This window comes from Dama dama, chromosome 18 (assembly GCF_033118175.1).
Source record: "Dama dama isolate Ldn47 chromosome 18, ASM3311817v1, whole genome shotgun sequence".
NCBI lineage: Eukaryota > Metazoa > Chordata > Mammalia > Artiodactyla > Cervidae > Dama > Dama dama.
In genome coordinates, this window is record NC_083698.1 from 107917355 (window position 1) to 107935177 (window position 17823).

Here is a 17823-nt window from a genome sequence, read left to right on the forward strand (position 1 = left end):
GCTCCTCCGCGGTCCCGCGGCTCTGGACCGCTCATCTCGGTGGGGGGTCGGTCCTTTTCGTCCTCGGGAGACCCGGTTCACCCTCGCCCCCGGCGGTCCGCCTCGTCACTGGCTCCTCCTCACTCCACCTCCGTCGCGGACTCCCCGGGTCACTCACCCTGGCCTCCGTGGGCGAATTCCTCCAGGGCCCACACTGTGCCAAGTACTCACCGTTCCTCTCGCCCTGCTCCCTCCATCTTTCCCACCCGTTTCGTCCTTTCCCTCCCTCCCGCTGTCTCCTTTCCCGCCCTCCTTTCTATCCCAATTCCTATTTGATGGCTTCTGTTTCTCACTCCCTATCCCATCCGCCTTATTCTATTTGCCCCCTCATTTCTCGCCTACATCGGTCTCTCTTGTCTGTCTGTCCGTCCGTCCGGGTTTCCCTCGCTTGCTCGCTCTCCCTCCTTCCGCTATTAATTTTCCTGATTGGCTCCCCGACTCCCGCGCCGCTGATGAGCCCTATTCATTCCCGGGCCTGACACTCTCGACCTGCCCTGGCTGATTGCTGGGGGCTGGCCCCGGGAGCGCTGATGAGCCCCAAGGGTCAGCGGCGCTAATTATCCGCTAATTGCAGATGACTCTGCTCACCTCCCCCCCTTCTCAGACAGGGGAATGGCGCGCCTTTTACCCTCCCCCGCTTCATCCAGATTTCCAGAAGTAGAGTCGTCAGTCTAGAGGCAAAAGTCACCGGGCTCTGCTGCTGGATAGCAGCCTCAGGTCAGTGGGCAAGAAAGACTTAAGTCAGGAAAGTCACCAGAAGAAAAGTGACCCGAGAAGAGCAAGCCTGGCTAACTAAATGAAGGTCATCTGCTCACTGTTATTCAGGTGGGGCCAGGGAGAGCCAAGCAAGCTGAAATTCACAGTAGCAGAAGCAAGCCAGTTCAGGAAGATGCAGTCTAAATAAAGTTATCTGGTTCCAGTGAGGAGGAAAACCCACACCGGAGTCACAGCCTTCGGAGAGAAGGCAAGGCAGGTGGGAACTCCGGATATCAGGAAACTTTATTCACATTGGGAGTGTTGTGTTGGCTCATGTCAGGCTGATGTATTCAAGTCCCTACCCTCAAAGGCACGCCACCAAAGAGGGACAGAAGAGGGTGGGACTTTCTTTTGTTATGCTTGACTGGCAGTGCATCAGAGAGGTGGAGGGAGAAGGGTGTGGTTTCCACACAGTCCTGATCTGTCTCGGGCTCTGTCTTGAAACTTCTCAAAGATCAAGTCTGGAGGGACGATGTCGCCATGGAGAAAGAAGAGGTGCCTTAGCTCAAGTCTGCGAACACCAATCACTACTACAGTACAACGATAATCCTTTCCCATCCTCCTAAAAGTATTCAGAACCCTTTGTAAAATTAACCGAGTACCATGTGGAAGACCAGACTTCACAAGTGTATTAAAAAGTGAGAGGTCAGTACTTGGGGTGATGACTTTACAGTGTTGGGTAGATAATAGAGGCTTATTGACTTGAAAAATTACAACTTTTGGGCTACAATCACTGAAATTGAAGCTGTATGAGCGTTAATACCACCAAACAAGTAGAGCATGAAGGAAGAGCCTTTTTTTTTTTTTAAAGTAACTACATTTACCTTTTGTATATGTAAGAAAACCACCAAACACAAAATTCCTAAAGTTCAAAAATATATATATTGAAGTCTCCTCCCTGACTAGCCACCCCCCCTCTAGTCCTCCCAGTAAAGGGCCACTTTAATAAGTCTGTCACTTTTTGATGGGATGAAATGGATCATGTGTTGTCAAGGATTCAAGGTTAAAGACCCTCTGATCTTGAAGAGGTGGGTCATCTAGTTCAAGCCAAGAATGCACTGCCCAGAACTGCACTCTGTAAAGTGGAATTCTCTGCTCAAGCTGTCACAGGCTTGAAGCTTGTTGCCAACAAGTCTCAGTGGGCCACCAACTCTGCAAGAAGGCACGTGAGACCTCCGGGGCTTTGTGTGGCTCTGCTGTGGCGTGTGTTTGTGAGATACTGTATTTGGTAATCCATTTTTGTCCTCAATCTGTTCCCTTGCCATGCTGGGGTCATGGAGTGTGACTTCTGCACAGTCCTTGACATTCAGTAGCTGAATTAGAATAAAACCCTCACATACATAGTGGCAACTGAAGCAGCCCATTTCCTTTCCCTGCCCTTTCATGGACCGTGGAACTGAGGCTGCATGGTAAATGGAAAAGAGCACTGGCTGGATTTAAAAAAAAAGAAAGAAAGAAAGAAAGAAAAAACCTGAAGTTAAGTTTCTGTTCTGACTCCTCTCTGGGCCATGTGATCTTGGCCCCCTTTTGACTTAACTTCTCCATCCATGAGCGAGAGCAATTAATATCTACTCTGAGCTTCCCAGGTGGCACAGTGGTAAAGCACCAGCCTGCAATGCAGGAGAGGCATGTTCGATCCCTGGGTGGGGAAGATCCCCTAGAGGTGGAAATGGCAACCCACCCCAGCATTCTTGCCAGGAGAATCCCATGGACAGAGGAGCCTGGTGAGCTGCAGTCCAAAGGGTCGACAAGAGTCAGACACAACTGAGCGACTGAGCATGCACCCTGTCTAGTCAGAAAGCCCCTGCAATAATCACGTGAATATAGGGAAATACCCTTCAAAATGAGTTCTTCCTCCACGAAGTGGACAAAAGCAGATTGATAGATTATGGACGTTCTCCCTATCAGTGGCTCTCCAAACACAGCTTCTAACTCTCCCATCAGTACCAAGGACAGAACCTGTCACTGTCAAATCTGAAGGGAGCCGCCTCCTTTTTCACTGAGAAGAAAACTCTCTGGTTCTCCTACTGAATCTCTGGACAGGCCCGTATAGGTAAGCACCTCCCCTCGGCGTCTAAAATGGAATGCTAAAAGTGCTTCTTTGGCTGCCCACGTGCTGACTTGTCCTAACTACTCACCAATTGGGGAAATTCTCTACGGAAGAATTTTACTTTGAATCTACCCTCTCTGCGTGTGCCTGTGTCGACCTCCTCATCTGGCCACCCGTTCACGGACTGGAAACCAGCACCCGAAAAAAAAAAAAAACAAACAAACAAACACCGAAGTACTCTTTAAAGTCAAATCCAAATACACCTTCGCCTCCCTCATTGGCGGGCGAGTGTCCACTGACGGTGGGGAGCTTCGGGCTCTGTCCGCGGGTACCCTCTGGTGGCAGCAGCGCGCAACTGCGTCACCGCGAAAGAGGCGCGGAGTCCTGCAGCGCCCCCTGGCGTTAGTCCAGGAGACGCGCGGAGGGCAAGGCAACAGCACCAGGTGAGCCGTTCAGGGGCCAGCGCGCTGGGCGCTGCAGGGGCCTTCACGGTGAGTGCACTGGTTGGGGCGGGAGGGGTGGGGGACGGTTGTAGACGAGGGTCTTAAAGCCTAGCATACACACGTGTAGTTTCATGTATGTTGGCTGTATCCAGGTACTTGAACTCTGCATATCGTTGGGTTAAATGTGTGCCGATTGTGTGCCGCGCACGTGATACACGCGGGTAGGTTGGTGGTGGGGAGGTCCGCGCTCCAGTGCAGGGCGGAGTCCTCACGGAGGCGTGAAATTGGTTTGGAGCAAACACATTACGGAAAGCAATTACCGGGGAGAGGTTCTGGGCCCGCGGGACCCGCAGCCAGGAGGCTGAGGAGGAAGCTCCCTGGCTTGCAAGAAGTGTCTGGATGTCTAACCCCAGAAAGGATCTTCCTAACACTGCCCTGCTAAGGAGAGAACGCGCGAAGCTGGCCAGCAGCCTCTCGTATTGACCACTCCACATCGCCTTTCTTCCCTTATGCCCTACATTCTTAAGAGGCCTCCTGCATGAACCAGTGCTCTCCAGATATGGCCAGAAATCCTCCCCGCTTCTTACCACTTTTGGGGAGGCACTCCCATTTCTGAGAAGTCTTCCCAGAACCCCCTGCCACTCCTGCTCTCCTTCCTCCTCAGGCCCTCAAATCCTGCTCCCACAAGTCTTCTGCATTCATTACATTGCCCCTTGTATCTGAACTCAGTATTCACACACTTGTTTCTCAGACTAGATGGAAATTCTCAGACTAGGGTGGGAGCAGGTCTCATTCACAGCCGTGTATCTAGTGCCTAAAACCTGGGACTCAGGAAGCACTAAATGAATGACGTGGATGCAAATGAACTAGAATTTCCATCAAAATGCATAAACAGGACTTTCTCAGAAAAGTCCCTTGAGAGTCAAGATTCTCTTGGGACAGAGCTTTAAATATTTTTCACATGCAAACACATGCATTCCCCCCTATTTATATCCCTAGGCCTGTCCTCATCCTTGGATTCTAAATTCATAGATTTAAATCACCATGTCACACAGCTTCTTTGATATGTCTAATAGGCAGCTCAAACTTAACATCTCCCAGTTAGACCTTCTGACTCCCCCACCATCTACCCCTTTCTTATCTTCCCCACCTTAGCAAATCAGTCTCACCATCCATCCAGTTTTGCTCTGCCAAAAAAAGGACGACGGAGTCATCCTGGACTATGCTTTCCTTCAGCCTTCCATGTCTACTCCGTCAACAAGTTCCATGGAGTCTCCAGAAAGGGTTCCAAGTCTCACCTACTGCTTTTCCATCTCTGCCAGGACTCCGGAAATAGCCTCTGAACTGGTCTCTCACCTTTCCTCCCCACCTCTCCCCTCCCCCAAGCCACTCAGCAGCCAGAGCCATCTTTCAAAACACACATCAGTTCATGTCACTTCCCTCTCCCCCTGACTCCACTCACGTGGCTGGCTCCTCCTTGTCACTCAGGCCTCAGGTTAAATGTCACCTACTCAAAGAGGAGGTGTCCATGTCACCTGCGCTCAGCGGCTGATCACTCTTGGACAATCACCAGTGAATCCCTCTGCGGAGGTTTCATCGCTCTGAAACTTTCCCGTCTGTTTGCTCAGTGTCTCTGTCACCATTGGAGCGAACTTTCTAGTGGGGACGGGAGAGCCAGGCCTTTGTGTGACCGGTGACCTGCCCCCGGGAGGCCCTCAAACCCCTGCTGAACCAATGAATGGAATAGGGGGCATTCTGTCCAGGTCCCGGTGCGGGGACAGGGGGAGGCCCCAAGCCGTGAGTGGAACCCGAGCCTGCCCCAAACCGCTTCCTGACCTGTTTCTTCGCCTGTGCCCACTTCCCCTGGGAGGGTGCCCTGCGGGGTCTGGCCAGGTCTGGACCGTGTACAGCCGAGGGGCCAGGCCTCAGTCAGTCCTCGCCCCGACCGCTTGTGGGCCTGGGCCCCAGGCGCGGCCCCTCCCGTCCGGCTGTGTCCGCACCCTACAGCTGGAAGCCCACGCGGGCCGGTCAGCCCAAGGTCCGTGAGGCCGGGTGGGAATCAGGGCCCGCTCACCTCCGCGATCTCCAGGTCGCCTTCACGCCGTCTGTCCCCCTCAGGCAACGCCCCTCAGGCCACGCCCCTCTGCCTCGCACCCTCTTGGCCCCTCCCCTTGCAGCTTCGCTCCCAGCGACCGGTGGGAAAAGTTGCGAACTCCGGCGCGTGCGCACTCCGGGCCGCTAGGAACTCTGTCCGGCGACCCTTGACGTCACGGGTCACCGTGCACTGGATTGGCTGCCCGTGGCTCCGAGCAACGCCACCTCCCTCCTGTGGTCGCAGACGGGCTCCTGGCTGTTTGGGGCTGCCTGTAGGTTCTTTAAATCCCGGGATTGCAAAGACCTTCAGGGACCCTCTCCTTCTCTTTTGTTTGACAGATGCAGAAGCTTGTGTCCAGAGCAGAGAAGAGACGTCTGTTCCTTAAGTTAATGGCAAAGCTGGGACTAGAACCCAGGGGTGTTACGTCTCAGCTCAGGTCCTGACTGAAGGAGCATTTATAAGAAAGGCCGGACCCAGGTGTACAACCGACCTATGGGACAGGCAGCCAGCAGAGTTGTTTTGGCTTTTCTAAACCTGCGTCTTTCACTCTCACCTGGTCCAGGGTTACGCCACGCTGGCTGCCCTGTGCACCCACCTCCAGTTGTCTTCCTGCCCTCACTTCGCTGCCCAAGCCTGGGGCCGCCTGTACCGCCCTGCCCCACTGTCTGCCCGGCCTTATTCCACAGCCTCATCCTCCTTACCCAAGCCTCGTTGCTCCCCCGTCCTCCTGCTGGCTCTCTTTCAGGCCTGTTCTGACATTATCTCACCTGATAGCTATTCCCCCACGTCGTGGCCAGAGAGGCAAGTCTGTCTGGGATCCCTCAGTAGCTGGTGGAGGCCAAAGGAGGCAGGTGATACAGCAGGCACCATGGGGCAGATCCAGGGGGACCCCATAAATCTGCCCTTCTCGAGTCCCCGTGAGCCAGCCAGCTCAGAGGAGGGGCTATTGCAGACAGCATCCAATAACACAGGCCTGCGTATTTTTAATGTGAGCACAGGGTTTGGACAATCTGGAGGGGGCCTCAGGAGACCCCCCCCCCCTCCCCCAGAGGAGTATATATCATTTGCCGTGAGTCCTAGCTGTCTCTCCATCAGATGTCACTTGGCCACCTGGTCCATCTGCCTCTCCTGGGGGAATGACAGCACTCCTCCCTGTGGAGTTGGGCCTCCTGCTGAGGGGGCCACCTTGGCCTGAATCCATTCAACTCAGTCCCGAGCCCCAGGCACTGTGAGCAGTGGGCTGGTGTCCCCTAGGGTCTGGAGCATCTGCTTTCAGACTCTCTCAACAGGCAGTGGACACCTGGAAGGAGAGGGGTGGATTCAGAGAGGTCCGGTGGTCTGGGGAGTTCTGTCCAGGGCCCTGCCCCATTTATCTTGCCTCCGACCCATTTCCACCCCCGCTGGCCCCCAGCGACGGGGGCGGTCCGCAGAGCCTGGGCTCACCTAGTAGAGCACATCCTCGAAATCCAGCTGCAGATAGCGGAGCAGGCGGGGCGGCAGGGGCAGGCGGGGCAGGGCGTGGGGCAGGCAGGCCGCCAGGTGGGCACGGAGCGCACAGCGGCTGAGATGCTGCAGCGATCTGGGCTGCCTCACCAGGGCGAAGAGGGAGGAGTAGAAACGACGGTGCTTCTGGGGGCAGAACGAGGGGCTCAGGGGGAGCCCTGGGCAGGGGGCACCTGCTTCTAAAGTGAGGGGGGGGGCAGTGGGAATCTCCAGAAGCCTCTTAGAAGTCAGGAGCATTTCAGGTATTCACTCTGAGTTTTCCTTTTCTTAGTAACTTCTGTGGGGGCAGAAAGGGGGGACCCACAGGGCTTCCCTTTAGGAGCTGGAAGTCTCTTGGGGCAGGCTGGGTGACTGTGTGTTCAGGGTCCGAGAATCTGACCTGCAGAGTTTCAGGAGGCACCAGGCCCATGGCGTCCTCAGGAAGCTTCACGACACTGTAGGTGTTCATCAGGACCTCAATGGTCCGCGGGGACGTGCACCAGCGCTCCAGCACCTGCAGGGGGCAGAGCTGCGTCAGTGCTCCAGGGGTTACCACGTGTGGCTGGTCCCAGGCCGAACGGTCCGGTGACCAGACAGCCAAGAAATAGCTATTGTGGGTTGAACTATGTCCCCCAGGAGACATGCTGACGTCCTGATCCCAGTACCTAGAAATGTGACCTACATAGAAATAGGGTCTTTGCACATGTAATCAAGGTAAACATGAGGTCATTAGGGTGGGTCCTAATCCAATATGACTGCTGTCTTCATAAGAGAAAACGGACACAAAAGGAGAATGTCATGTGATGATGGAGGCAGAGATTGGAGTGATGTGTCCACAAGCCAAGGCACACCAAGGATTGTGGACCACCACCCGACTAGGAGACAGGCCTGGCACAGATTCTCCTTCTGAGCTTCTGGAAGGAGCCAACCCTACCTACACTTGGGTTTTTCGAATGTCCAGTCTCCAGAACTGAAAAGGAATACATCTCTATTGTTTTAAGCCTCCCACTTTGCAGTACTTTGTTATGGCCATGACAGGAAACCAATACAATAGCTAGCATTTCTACTGTGCATAATTTATGCCAGTTATTTTCTTAGCACTTTACATGTGTTGACAATTCTCAGCCCTGCGGGGATGGACTATTGTTGTCCCCATTTTACAGACCAGGTAAGCTGAGGCACAGAGAAGTAACTTGCCCCAGTTGTGGTTGCAGCCATTGAAGCCCAGCAGTGTGCTCTTTGCCCTCAACTACTACCTCATCCTGCTCTCCTGTCTGCCTCTACAAGTCTCTGTGTTGCACCTTCCTGGGTGGGAAAGGGGTCCCTGACCTGAGGCTGGAGCTCCTGAGCAGACAGAAAGATCAATCACATATAAGGCAGAACCCGCTGGTGCCAGGGGAGGGATGGAGACAGGGCAGGAGTGCTGGGTGGTCCAGGAGGGATTCACAGAGAGGCAAGCTTGGGCTGTAAAGGCGAGGAGATCATTTAAGAAGAAGGAAAGAGGCCAGCAGACACTGGATGTGGGAGTGGGCCTAGGATCAAGCTGCAGCCGGATTCATTCTTTCATTCTTCCTTTAACATATATTTACTGAGGGTCACTCTGGGCCCGCACTGGGGGACCCAGCCGTGAGGAGGAGACACAGGTCCTTGTCAGCTGGGAGCTTCTCTTTCTGAAGGAAGACTCGGGATTTCCCAGTGTTTAAGAATCCACCTTGCAATGCAGGGGACGCGGGTTTGCTTCCTGGTCAGGGAAGTAAGATCCCACATACTGCAGGGCAAGTAAGCCCGCGTGCTCCAAGAACACATGTGCCTCAACAAGAGAGCCCATGCATTGCAATGACTGAGCCAGCACAAAACTAGAGAATGCATGCACGACAAAAGATCCCACATGGTGCAATGAAGATTCCACGTGCCACAAGACCCGACGCAGTCAAATAAAAAAACATTAAAACAAAAAAGAAGGAACACACAACACATAAATAGCCACTTACGTATATGTCGCTACAAAGAAAATAGGCTCAGGGGCTAAGTGCAGTCAGGAGGGCACGGTCCTAGATGGGTGGTCAAGAAAGGCCTGTCTGAGGAGGTGGCCTGTGCTGTGAGGGGCGAGCCATGCTGGGAGGAAGCTTGTGCTGGGCCACCGTCCCCACGGTCAGAAAGTCAGCCGTGCACAGCTCGGACATACCCAGGAGCCATCATCTGCTCCATGCCTGCACGTGACACATGGAAGCCGAATCGTGCTTCAGCCACTCTGTCTCTTACTGTTTCTCAGGCAGTGGCCCTGGACCTTTCGTAACATCTGAGAACAGCTGAGTGCGGTCTCTCGGGCAGCGTTCCTGAATGTAACCCCCTCCCGCTGCACACACTTGCATGTAACACTAGGGTCTCTAACACCCCTGCCTGCGAGGAGAGGAGACCTTTCTGCCGGGCAGGCTGGGAGTGCTGCATGTGCTGGATGTTGCCGGGCAGTGGGAGCAGATGGAAGGCCTTGTCCAGGGAGAAAGCATCTCATACACCGGAGGCCCTCTGCTTCTGTCCCTGCATCTGGGCAGTGCTTACCGGAACCGCCCCAGCTCATCTGCCTGGAGCAGGCCTCTTGGTCTCACTCCTCCTTAGAGCTTTGGGCTGGTTATGTATAGCTTTCCTGTATCTTACCTGCTGCTACTGCCTGCTGTTTATGCCAGTCTCTCTGCCCTTCCCAGGCCACTCTGGGAGTCCTGCCTCTGCCCTCCACCTGGAATACCTGTATCTTCCTCCATCTCTCCAAGCCCTGCCCATCCCAGGTCCCACCCCCTCCAGGAAGCCTCCTGTAGCTATTCTAACCTGCAGCACTCCGTCCCTTGTCTAAAGATCCCCTACACTGGGATCATGCCCAACAGCTTCACAAGTGCTTTCATCTACATTATTTAACTTTAGAAGAGTACTAGCTAACTGGCATGGAGCAGTATCTCGAGGTTAGGCCTTATCCAAAGGGCTTGAAATATGTGACTCATTTGTTCTCACACTAACCTGTGAAGCAGGCATACTGTTACATCCCTATTGTAAAGATGAGGAAAACAGAACTGGAGAGGTTTAAGCAACTTGCTGATGGTCACACAGGTAGTGTCCTTGGCTCCAGAGCTTATGTTCTCAGTTGCCATCTCCCTCACGGGGTTGTTGGGAGGACTGAAGGAATCCATGCAGCAGGTAACACACCTTGGAACAGGTCTGGAGCGGGGTCAGGGCTGTGTTTGTTTCTATTGTTCCCACTAAGTTTTGGTCAAGACTGTATCACACACAGGGAACATGGGTTCAAAGAATCCCAGGACTTGCCTAGAGTCCCATGAACAAGCATCACAGCCAGACCCTGCTTCCAGTCTGAGCACCCAGACCAGTATGGTGGCTCCTGCAGGACTGGCTGGGGGCTGACAGTGGTCACCGGTGGACCAGGCAGAAGCTCTGCGCTGGAGGACAGGCACCCCAGCCAACCCCGGAGCAGCTGCATGTTGTGGCAGATGAATGCAAACTGTTTGATCACCTGGGATGCTGTAGAGCCCAGAAGAAGGGACGCAGGGGGCACTTTGCTGTGCTGGCCTGTCCCCAGGGCAGTGAGAACAGAATAGGGCTGCAGGGGTGGGCAGTGGCGTCCCAGAATATCCGTTTGCTGCTCTGCCTTCTCTTCCCACCCCCTCCCCAAAGGGGAATCATTAGCTGTCAGAGCCACTGTCAGATTACCGGGAATTGCTCCTCTCCTAATTATCTGGTGTTAATAGGAGATTAATTAGTGTTAATTGTTGATTTTCTTGTATTTTCCCAAAGGGGAGACCAATCTGCCGAACTCTCGGGCTGTTTAATTATTTGGCCTTGCTTAGGAATCTACATAAATGCTTCTAGGTTTATGAGTGAAGGGGAGAGGTGGGAATAGCAGGGGAGCGTCCAGGCAGGACTGGGTGGGGCTGGATGGCTCAAGCCCAGAGGCAGGGCCAGGGACCTGCAGGCAGCCTGCTGCCCTACACCCATCCTGACCAAGCCCCTCGGAGAACCAGGGTCCCTACCCCGGGGCCCAGCATCCTCCGCGATATTATATAGCCCTCTCCAGACGCAGCACAGCGTGGACAGGGTCCCCTGCCAGGGCATTGGTAGCACAGCCTGACCCCGCCTCGGGGATATTAATGTTAAATATAAGGCAGAGATTGGAAATTGACAGTGAGTGTGTTTTCTTTGGTGCCAGCATAACAGCTGCTGGTGTCCCTGGTGCACGTTCTGCTAAGCTCTCACGTCTATCTGCAGATGGTCAGGAGGCCTTGAAGCTCAAGACCAGGCTTATCACTCTGCCCCGGGCCAATGTTTCCTGTGACTGGAGCTTCTCTCTGAACGGGTCCCACTGCCAGAGGGAGCTTCCTAAACGTTTCATTCATCCGCTCTCTCCCCTGAGAAAGAAACTAGCCTTTTTGGCCCACATTCGACCTGACTCCTCCTGTCTTTTCAGATCCTTTAGAGTCCGGCCCCTCCGCCCTCGGTTCACATTCATCACCCACGCACGTATACACTCACGCACATGCAAGCACCCGTATAGGCACGGCACGCTGTGGATATACATGTGCGCAGGCGCACAAGCATCATTCCCCACCTCCTGCTGGCGGTGTGCGGTTTGCTCCCTGCTGGGCTGGGCTTTCTCGTCGAATGAAAGACAAAGTACTGGCCCCTGTCCGGAGCTACCTGCGTCCACAGCAAGCTGGCACACCGGCCGGGTCTCCCCACACTCCCACCCCGCTCTCGGGGCCCTCCTTCCGGCCCCAGCCGGTACCTTGGGGAGAGCCCCGGGCCAAACGCGGACGGCACCGTGGTTGAGCAGCGCGCGCACGGTGCGCTCCGGGCTCTGGGCCAGGGCTGCAGCGGGGCCCTGCAGCGCGCAGTGCAGGGCCGTGTGTCCCCCGTAGTCCATGGCATTGGCGCCGACGCCGCGGGACAGGAGTAGCTCCACGACGTCCGCGTGGCCACGGCGACAGGCCAAATGCAGGGGCCGCTGCCTGTCCTGGTCGGCGGCGTCGGCGTCGGCCCCCGCTGAGAGCAGCAGGCGGCACAGCTGGAGGCAGCGGGCCGTGGTGGCCTCGGCGTCGGCGGGGGACGTGCAGCGGGCATCACAGGCGGCCAGCAGCGGGGTCCAGCCTTCGGCATCTCGGGCATCGGGGCAGGCCCCTCGTCTCAGGAGGAGGTCCGCCAGCTCCACGTGGCCCAGCCGGGCGGCCACATGCAGAGGGGTCTCCTCCTCCTCCTCTGACCGACCATCCACTTTCGCCCCAAACCTCAGGAGCAGCTCCGCGCACCTAGTAAGGGCAAGACAGCCGTGGGGGAGGAAGACGGTGGTGCAGACCTTCACCCCTGCCTGATTGCTGGTGTGAGCAAAGCAAACCTGGGGGGCACCCTTGGGTGGCCCTGGTGCTCTCTGCCCGTCCATTTCTGGCCTGCCTGGCACTAAGATCCTGGCAACATTCTGCAGCATCTCTAGTGCCCTCTCTCAAGCCCCATGCTCTCAGCCAGAGAAGTGCCCTAAACCCTGGATGGGAGCCAAGGTGCCAGCAGCCCTTGCTCAGTTAGAACAGGTGCCTTCTGTGGGCATCACGTGCCCTGACTTTGTTCATCCCCAGGGCAGGTTCAGATGAGGAAACTGAGGCCCTGAGGGTGGAGGGTCTTGGCGGGTTCACATAGCCAGTGAGGGAAGAGCTGGCATTCAGGTCCAGGGGCAGCAGCATGGTTGGAGGGCTCTGCATGCTGGGACTGCAATGGGGAGGGGCCTGGAAGTGGGCACACATGGAAATTGGTGGGAGAAAGACAACAAAACCAAAATTAGCCAGCCAGATTTGCTGCAAGACGGTCCTCTCAGAAGATTGTGTATTACTATTACTGCAAGGACCTGTGACACGAAATTCAGGGCTAAGGGAACTCAGTCTCTTTGATCTCTAGCAGAGCTGTAGAAAGGGGATAATTGCTAATACCTAGACTCAAGAGGTTGTTGAGAGTGGCGTATGAGACAATGCCTGAAAAACTATCAGCTAAGAGTTCAAAACAGCAATGGGTAGTGGAAGTGGGTGGTATAGATGGTGATGGATCATGGGGCTTATTATATTATCCTGTCCACCTTTCTACAGGTTTGAAATTCTCCAGAATGATTAAAAAATATTTACTAATTGATTTGTTTATTGGCTGAGCTGGATCTTAGTTGCTGCATGCAGGATCTTTAAGTTGCGCTATGCAAACTCTTAGTTACGGCACGTGGGATTCCCTGACCAGGGATCAAACCCGGGCCCTCTGCATTGGGAGCACAGAGTCTTAGCCAACGGATCACCAGGGAAGTCCCTTCATAATAATTTTTAAAATATGTGTACTTAATCAAGGGGCTTCCCTGGTGGTTCAGATGGTAAAGAATCTGCCTGCAGTGTAGGGGACCAGGGTTCAATCCATGGGTCAGGAAGATCTGCTGGAGAAGGGAATGGCTACCCATTCCAGTATTCTTGCCTGGAGAATCCCATGGACAGAGGAGCCTGGCGGGCTACAGTCCATGGGGTCGCAAAGAGTCGGACACGACTGAGCAACTAACACTTTCCCTTTGCTTTTTTTAAAAAAAGGAATGATTATCACCAAGTGTGACCTCAGGGAGCCTGGGCTGGAACACAGAGACTTCACTAAAAATGTGGGACTTCCCAGAATGGCATTGTCCGATTCTGTGGCCACCAGCCACGTGTGGCCGCCAAGCACTTACTGGATGGCTAGTCCTGACTGAGATGTGCTGTAAGTGCAAAGTGCACACCAATTTTGAAGACTTTGTACAAAAAAAGAATGTAAAATATCTCATATGTTCTTTTTATATTGGTTCCCTGTTAAAATTATAACATTGTGGATATATTATGTTAATTTAAATATATTATTAAAATTAATTTCATTTGATTCACAGATATTTATATGCTCATGTTCATGGCAGCATTATTCACAATAGCCAGAACATGGAAGTAAACTACATGTTGCTTCCTACTTGGGGCAACCTTCCTATATCATGCAACCTACATGATGACTACAAGCAGTCATCAATAGATGACTGGATAAATAAAATATGACACATTCCGTGGAATATTATTCAAGCCTTTAAAAGACAAGGACATTCTGTTACCTGCTACAACCTGGGTGAATCTGAGGACATTATGCTAAATGAAATAAGTCAGTCACAGTAGGACAGATACTGTATTATTCCATTCATTAGAGGTATGGAGACCATTTCAATTCATAGAGTCCAAAAGTAGAGGGTAGTTGCCAGAGGCTCAGGGGAGGGGTGGGGAGTTATTTTTCAAAGGATACATACAGAATTTCAGTCTTGTAAGATTTAAAAAGTTCAGGGGTTAGATGGTCCTGCTGGTTGCACAACTGTGTGAATGTACTTAGTGCTACTGAACTGGACACTGAGTAACAGTTAAGATGGTAAATTTTATGTTACATGTAATTTAAAAATGAATTTCACCTGTTTCTTTTTCATATCAATTAAAAGACACTTGCTCCTTGAAAGCAAAACTATGATAAACGTAGACAGTGTATTAAAAAGCAGAGACATCACTTTGCCGACAAAGGTCCACATATAGTCAGAGCTATGGTTTTTCCAGTAGTCATGTATGGATGTGAGAGTTGGACCATAAAGAAGGCTGAACTCCAAAGAACTGATACTTTCGAACTGTGGTGCTATTGAGAGTCCCTTGGACTCCAAGGAGATCAAGCCAGTCAACCCTAAAGGAAATAAACCCTGAATACTCACTGGAAGGACAGATGCTGAAGCTGAAGCTCCAACACCTTGGTCACCTGATGCGAAGAGCCTACTCATTGGAAAAGACCCTGATGCTGGGAAAGATTGAAGGCAGGAGGAGAAGGGGACGATAGAGGATGAGATGGTTGGATGGCATCACCGACTCAATGGACATGAGTCTAAGCAAGCTCTGGGAGATAATGAAAGACAGGGAAGCCTGGCCTGCTGCAGTTCATGGGGTGGCAAAGAGTCAGACACCAGTTAGCAACTGAACAACACCAACAGAAAATTTTAAATTACATATGTGAACCATGGTATGTTTCTACTGGACCATGCTGTCGTAGATACATCTTCAAACATAATATAAGTGAGTCAATAGAATCCTCTGAAGGCCGATGAGGTTAACAGGAAGGAGAAGGCCCAAAAGGGGAGCCCAAGGATCAAAAATTTGGTGCCATTCAGGGACAAGATGTGAAAATTGGCAGGTGTTTAGTCAGTAGAGAGAAGACCTCTGTTATATGTACAGTTAGTACACAGATTTGCCTAGTTTTCCTTTGCTGGGATTCCAGACTCATTAAAAATTATGAGAACTTACTCTCGAAGGCCCCCGACGCATAGGGCATAATTATTTGGGTCACTGTAAATGAATACCCTCTACGGTAAGTAATATAGGGTCACATTTGGGTATAGCCATCCGTTTCTTGTGAGGTTTGGTTAGTTGGGTTCAGTCCCTGAGCCCACTGATTTGAGGGTGCCTGCCAACATGGAAATGCCGGACCTGCCAAGTTGCAAACCAGACCCTGCCCTCAAGGACAACCAGAGGCTCCAACTGGGGCTCTTCTGTCCTCTACAGCCTGTCTGGATGACTGGCCAGTCAGTTCCCCGAGGGCAGGATCGGGCCTTAGTTACAGGGCCGTGTATTGTACTTATCAGCACAGTGCCTGGGACGTAGGATAAGCTCAGAAAAATGAAAACCTTAACCACCTCCCCATAATGGATCCACAGCTTCCTCAATGCCGGCCATGCAGCCAGGCCCTGCCACAGCCCTCCTCCCGCACTGGGAAAGCAGAAACTGGTCCAAGCACAAGCCATCCTAAAGTCCACTCTGACCAGCTCACCGGACCTGCCAGGCCCAGACAGGCCCCCTCACCCTCCTTGTGGCTGTCTCTGCCTCTCCAGGGTGGTTGGGGTGAGGGGTCACTCACTCGAGGCTGCCAGCTCCCCCGCAGAGGTGCAAGGGGCGCCTCCCGTCCTGGTCAGGGATGTTGGGGTCGGCTCCCGCCACCAGGAGCACGTGGACGCAGGCGGCGTGGCCTGCGGCACAGGCCTCATGCAGGGCGGTCCGGCCCCCGGGGGCACCGTCGGGCCTTGCCCGCCGCCTCAGTAGCAGCCGCAGGATTTCCACGTGGCCCCGGCTGGCCGCCACGTGCAGAGGGGTGGTCAGCTCCTCTTCGTAGGTCAGCGACCAGAGTCCTAGGGAGAGACGGGGACACAGGGTCTCAGAGCCTGGGCAGAGGCAAAGAGCTGCCAGGCAACAGGGTGGGTGGAGGTGGGCAGATGCCGGGAAGCCGGAGCCCAGGGCTCCTTCCCAGGCTTCCCTCCCACCCCCTGCTCGGAGGCCCGACTCCCCCGCCCCATGACCCTGGCCCATACTCAGAGCGCGGATGTTGAAGCGGAAATCTCTCCATCGCTCTGGGTCGCTGGTATCAAAGATGGAATCCGGAGCCAGGCCGTTGCTGGAGTCGGCCAGGATGCGGGAGACGGAGCCCACGTCCCCGGCCAGCACCGCCCGCCAGAAGGCCAGGGCAGGTCCCGAGGCCGTGCGGGTGACGATGGGTCCCGGGCCAGACTCCGGGGACCCTCCACGGGGCTTCTCCACCAGCCTGGCACAGAGGGCGTGTCTGTCACCAGGGGGCTCGCCCTGCCCCCTGCACTCTTCTGGGGACCAGCTCATGAGGGCAGGGTGTGAGCGGGGGTGGGGTGGGGGGGTTCGAAGGAGGGGAGGCGGGGGCCCAAGAGGAGGAGGAGGGGGACGGGCCAGCGTCTCTGGGTCCTCGGCGTCTCTGAGCCTGAGCTGGCCACTCACTGGGCTTCAGCAGGTGCTATTCTGGGCTCCGCATGACTTGTCTCATGGGCCAAGGTTTAGGCAAGCCTCGGGCTGGGAGGGAAACAGTGCCGGGGCCCGCTCCTTGTCCTCAAGCGCTGGGTGCCGCCACACCCGGACCCCCTGCCCTCAGCCCCCGCCGGCCGCCCCTCACCCCTCTGGCAGCTGCTCCAGCGAGGCTCCGCCGCCCGGCTCTCCAGCAGCAGGTCGGCCGTGCTTTGCGGGGGAAACAGCTCCTGCAGCCGCTCCAGGTCTCCCGTGTACAGGGCGTTCTGCAGCGCCATGTCCGGGCACAGCAGCGGCCGGGGCCCAGGGCGCTCCCGGGCCGCGTGGGACTGGGCCCCCCAGACCCGGCCAGCCGGGGCTGAGGGGAGGCACCCCAGACGGTGTCCCCACTGGGGAGGCGAGCTCCTGTTCCCGGGCATGGCCACTTTCAGGGCGAGAGCAGGCCCCTGGGCGATGCTGCTGGCGATCAGGGCGGGTGGGTGCTGGGCTGAAGCCAGGCTCGGGCCTTGGGGGAATGGGGGCGGGGCTGGGAGCACACAGAGGCCATGCCATAAATAGCCCATCCATAAGCCATAAATAGCCTGGACATCCCAGCCTTGCCAAGGAAGGAGGTCAGGCTGGGGAATTAGGGAGGAGCCTGGAGGAGGCAGTCAGGGAGTTCAGAGCTTCTCCCAACCCCGCAGAGCTGGATGGGCAGCAGGGCTGAAGGGACCACCCAGACGTGGAGTCCAACCCGCAGTTTCCCGGGTGAAGGGAAATGGAGCCCCGGGGTGGGGGTGTGGGGGGGGGTGCTGTGGCCAAGGTGTGACTCCGTGTTGCAGGGGTCGGGTGGGGGTTGATCCCAAGCTGCTGTCTCTCAGCCTTCCTCATCTGTCCTGTGCTTCGCAGCGCCGGCCTCCAGCAGCCCAGGCTCTGGCCCCAGAGGCAGGGCGAGAGGGGTCCCTGCCTTCCGAATGTCACCAACTACCCCCGTGACTTCCCACTCTCAAACGCAAGCTAGGGGTCTCCAGCAAATGGCAGAGAACACCTCCCCTTCTGTGAGGAGTCCCTAGCACGGGTGCTCCGCGCTGGGGCAGAGGGCTC

General features: G+C 54.9%; 1 protein-coding gene across 1 annotated transcript; it reads right to left on the bottom strand.

Annotated features, from left to right (window-relative positions):
• Positions 1-6457: 6457 nt before the first annotated feature.
• On the bottom strand, positions 6458-17199 carry ASB10 (ankyrin repeat and SOCS box containing 10). The gene is made up of 6 exons (XM_061166502.1): positions 16889-17199; positions 15836-16103; positions 11652-12171; positions 7266-7379; positions 6827-7012; positions 6458-6683 (listed from the first exon to the last, which is right to left on the bottom strand). The coding sequence occupies exons 1-5, from the start codon at positions 17157-17159 to the stop codon at positions 6827-6829; spliced, it is 1359 nt and encodes a 452-aa protein (XP_061022485.1). The 5' UTR covers positions 17160-17199; the 3' UTR covers positions 6458-6683.
• Positions 17200-17823: the final 624 nt, after the last annotated feature.

Bases quoted from the DNA above. Each gene is read 5' to 3' on its own strand.
- ASB10 (XM_061166502.1), bottom strand. From the start codon at position 17,159: ATGCCCGGGAACAGGAGCTCGCCTCCCCAGTGGGGACACCGTCTGGGG. The intron at 12,172-15,835 runs GTGAGTGACCCC...TGCCCTTACTAG, and splicing joins GGGGGAGCTGGCAGCCTCGA to GTGCGCGGAGCTGCTCCTGA. The intron at 7,013-7,265 runs GTCAGATTCTCG...TTCTGCCCCCAG, and splicing joins TGCCTCCTGAAACTCTGCAG to AAGCACCGTCGTTTCTACTC.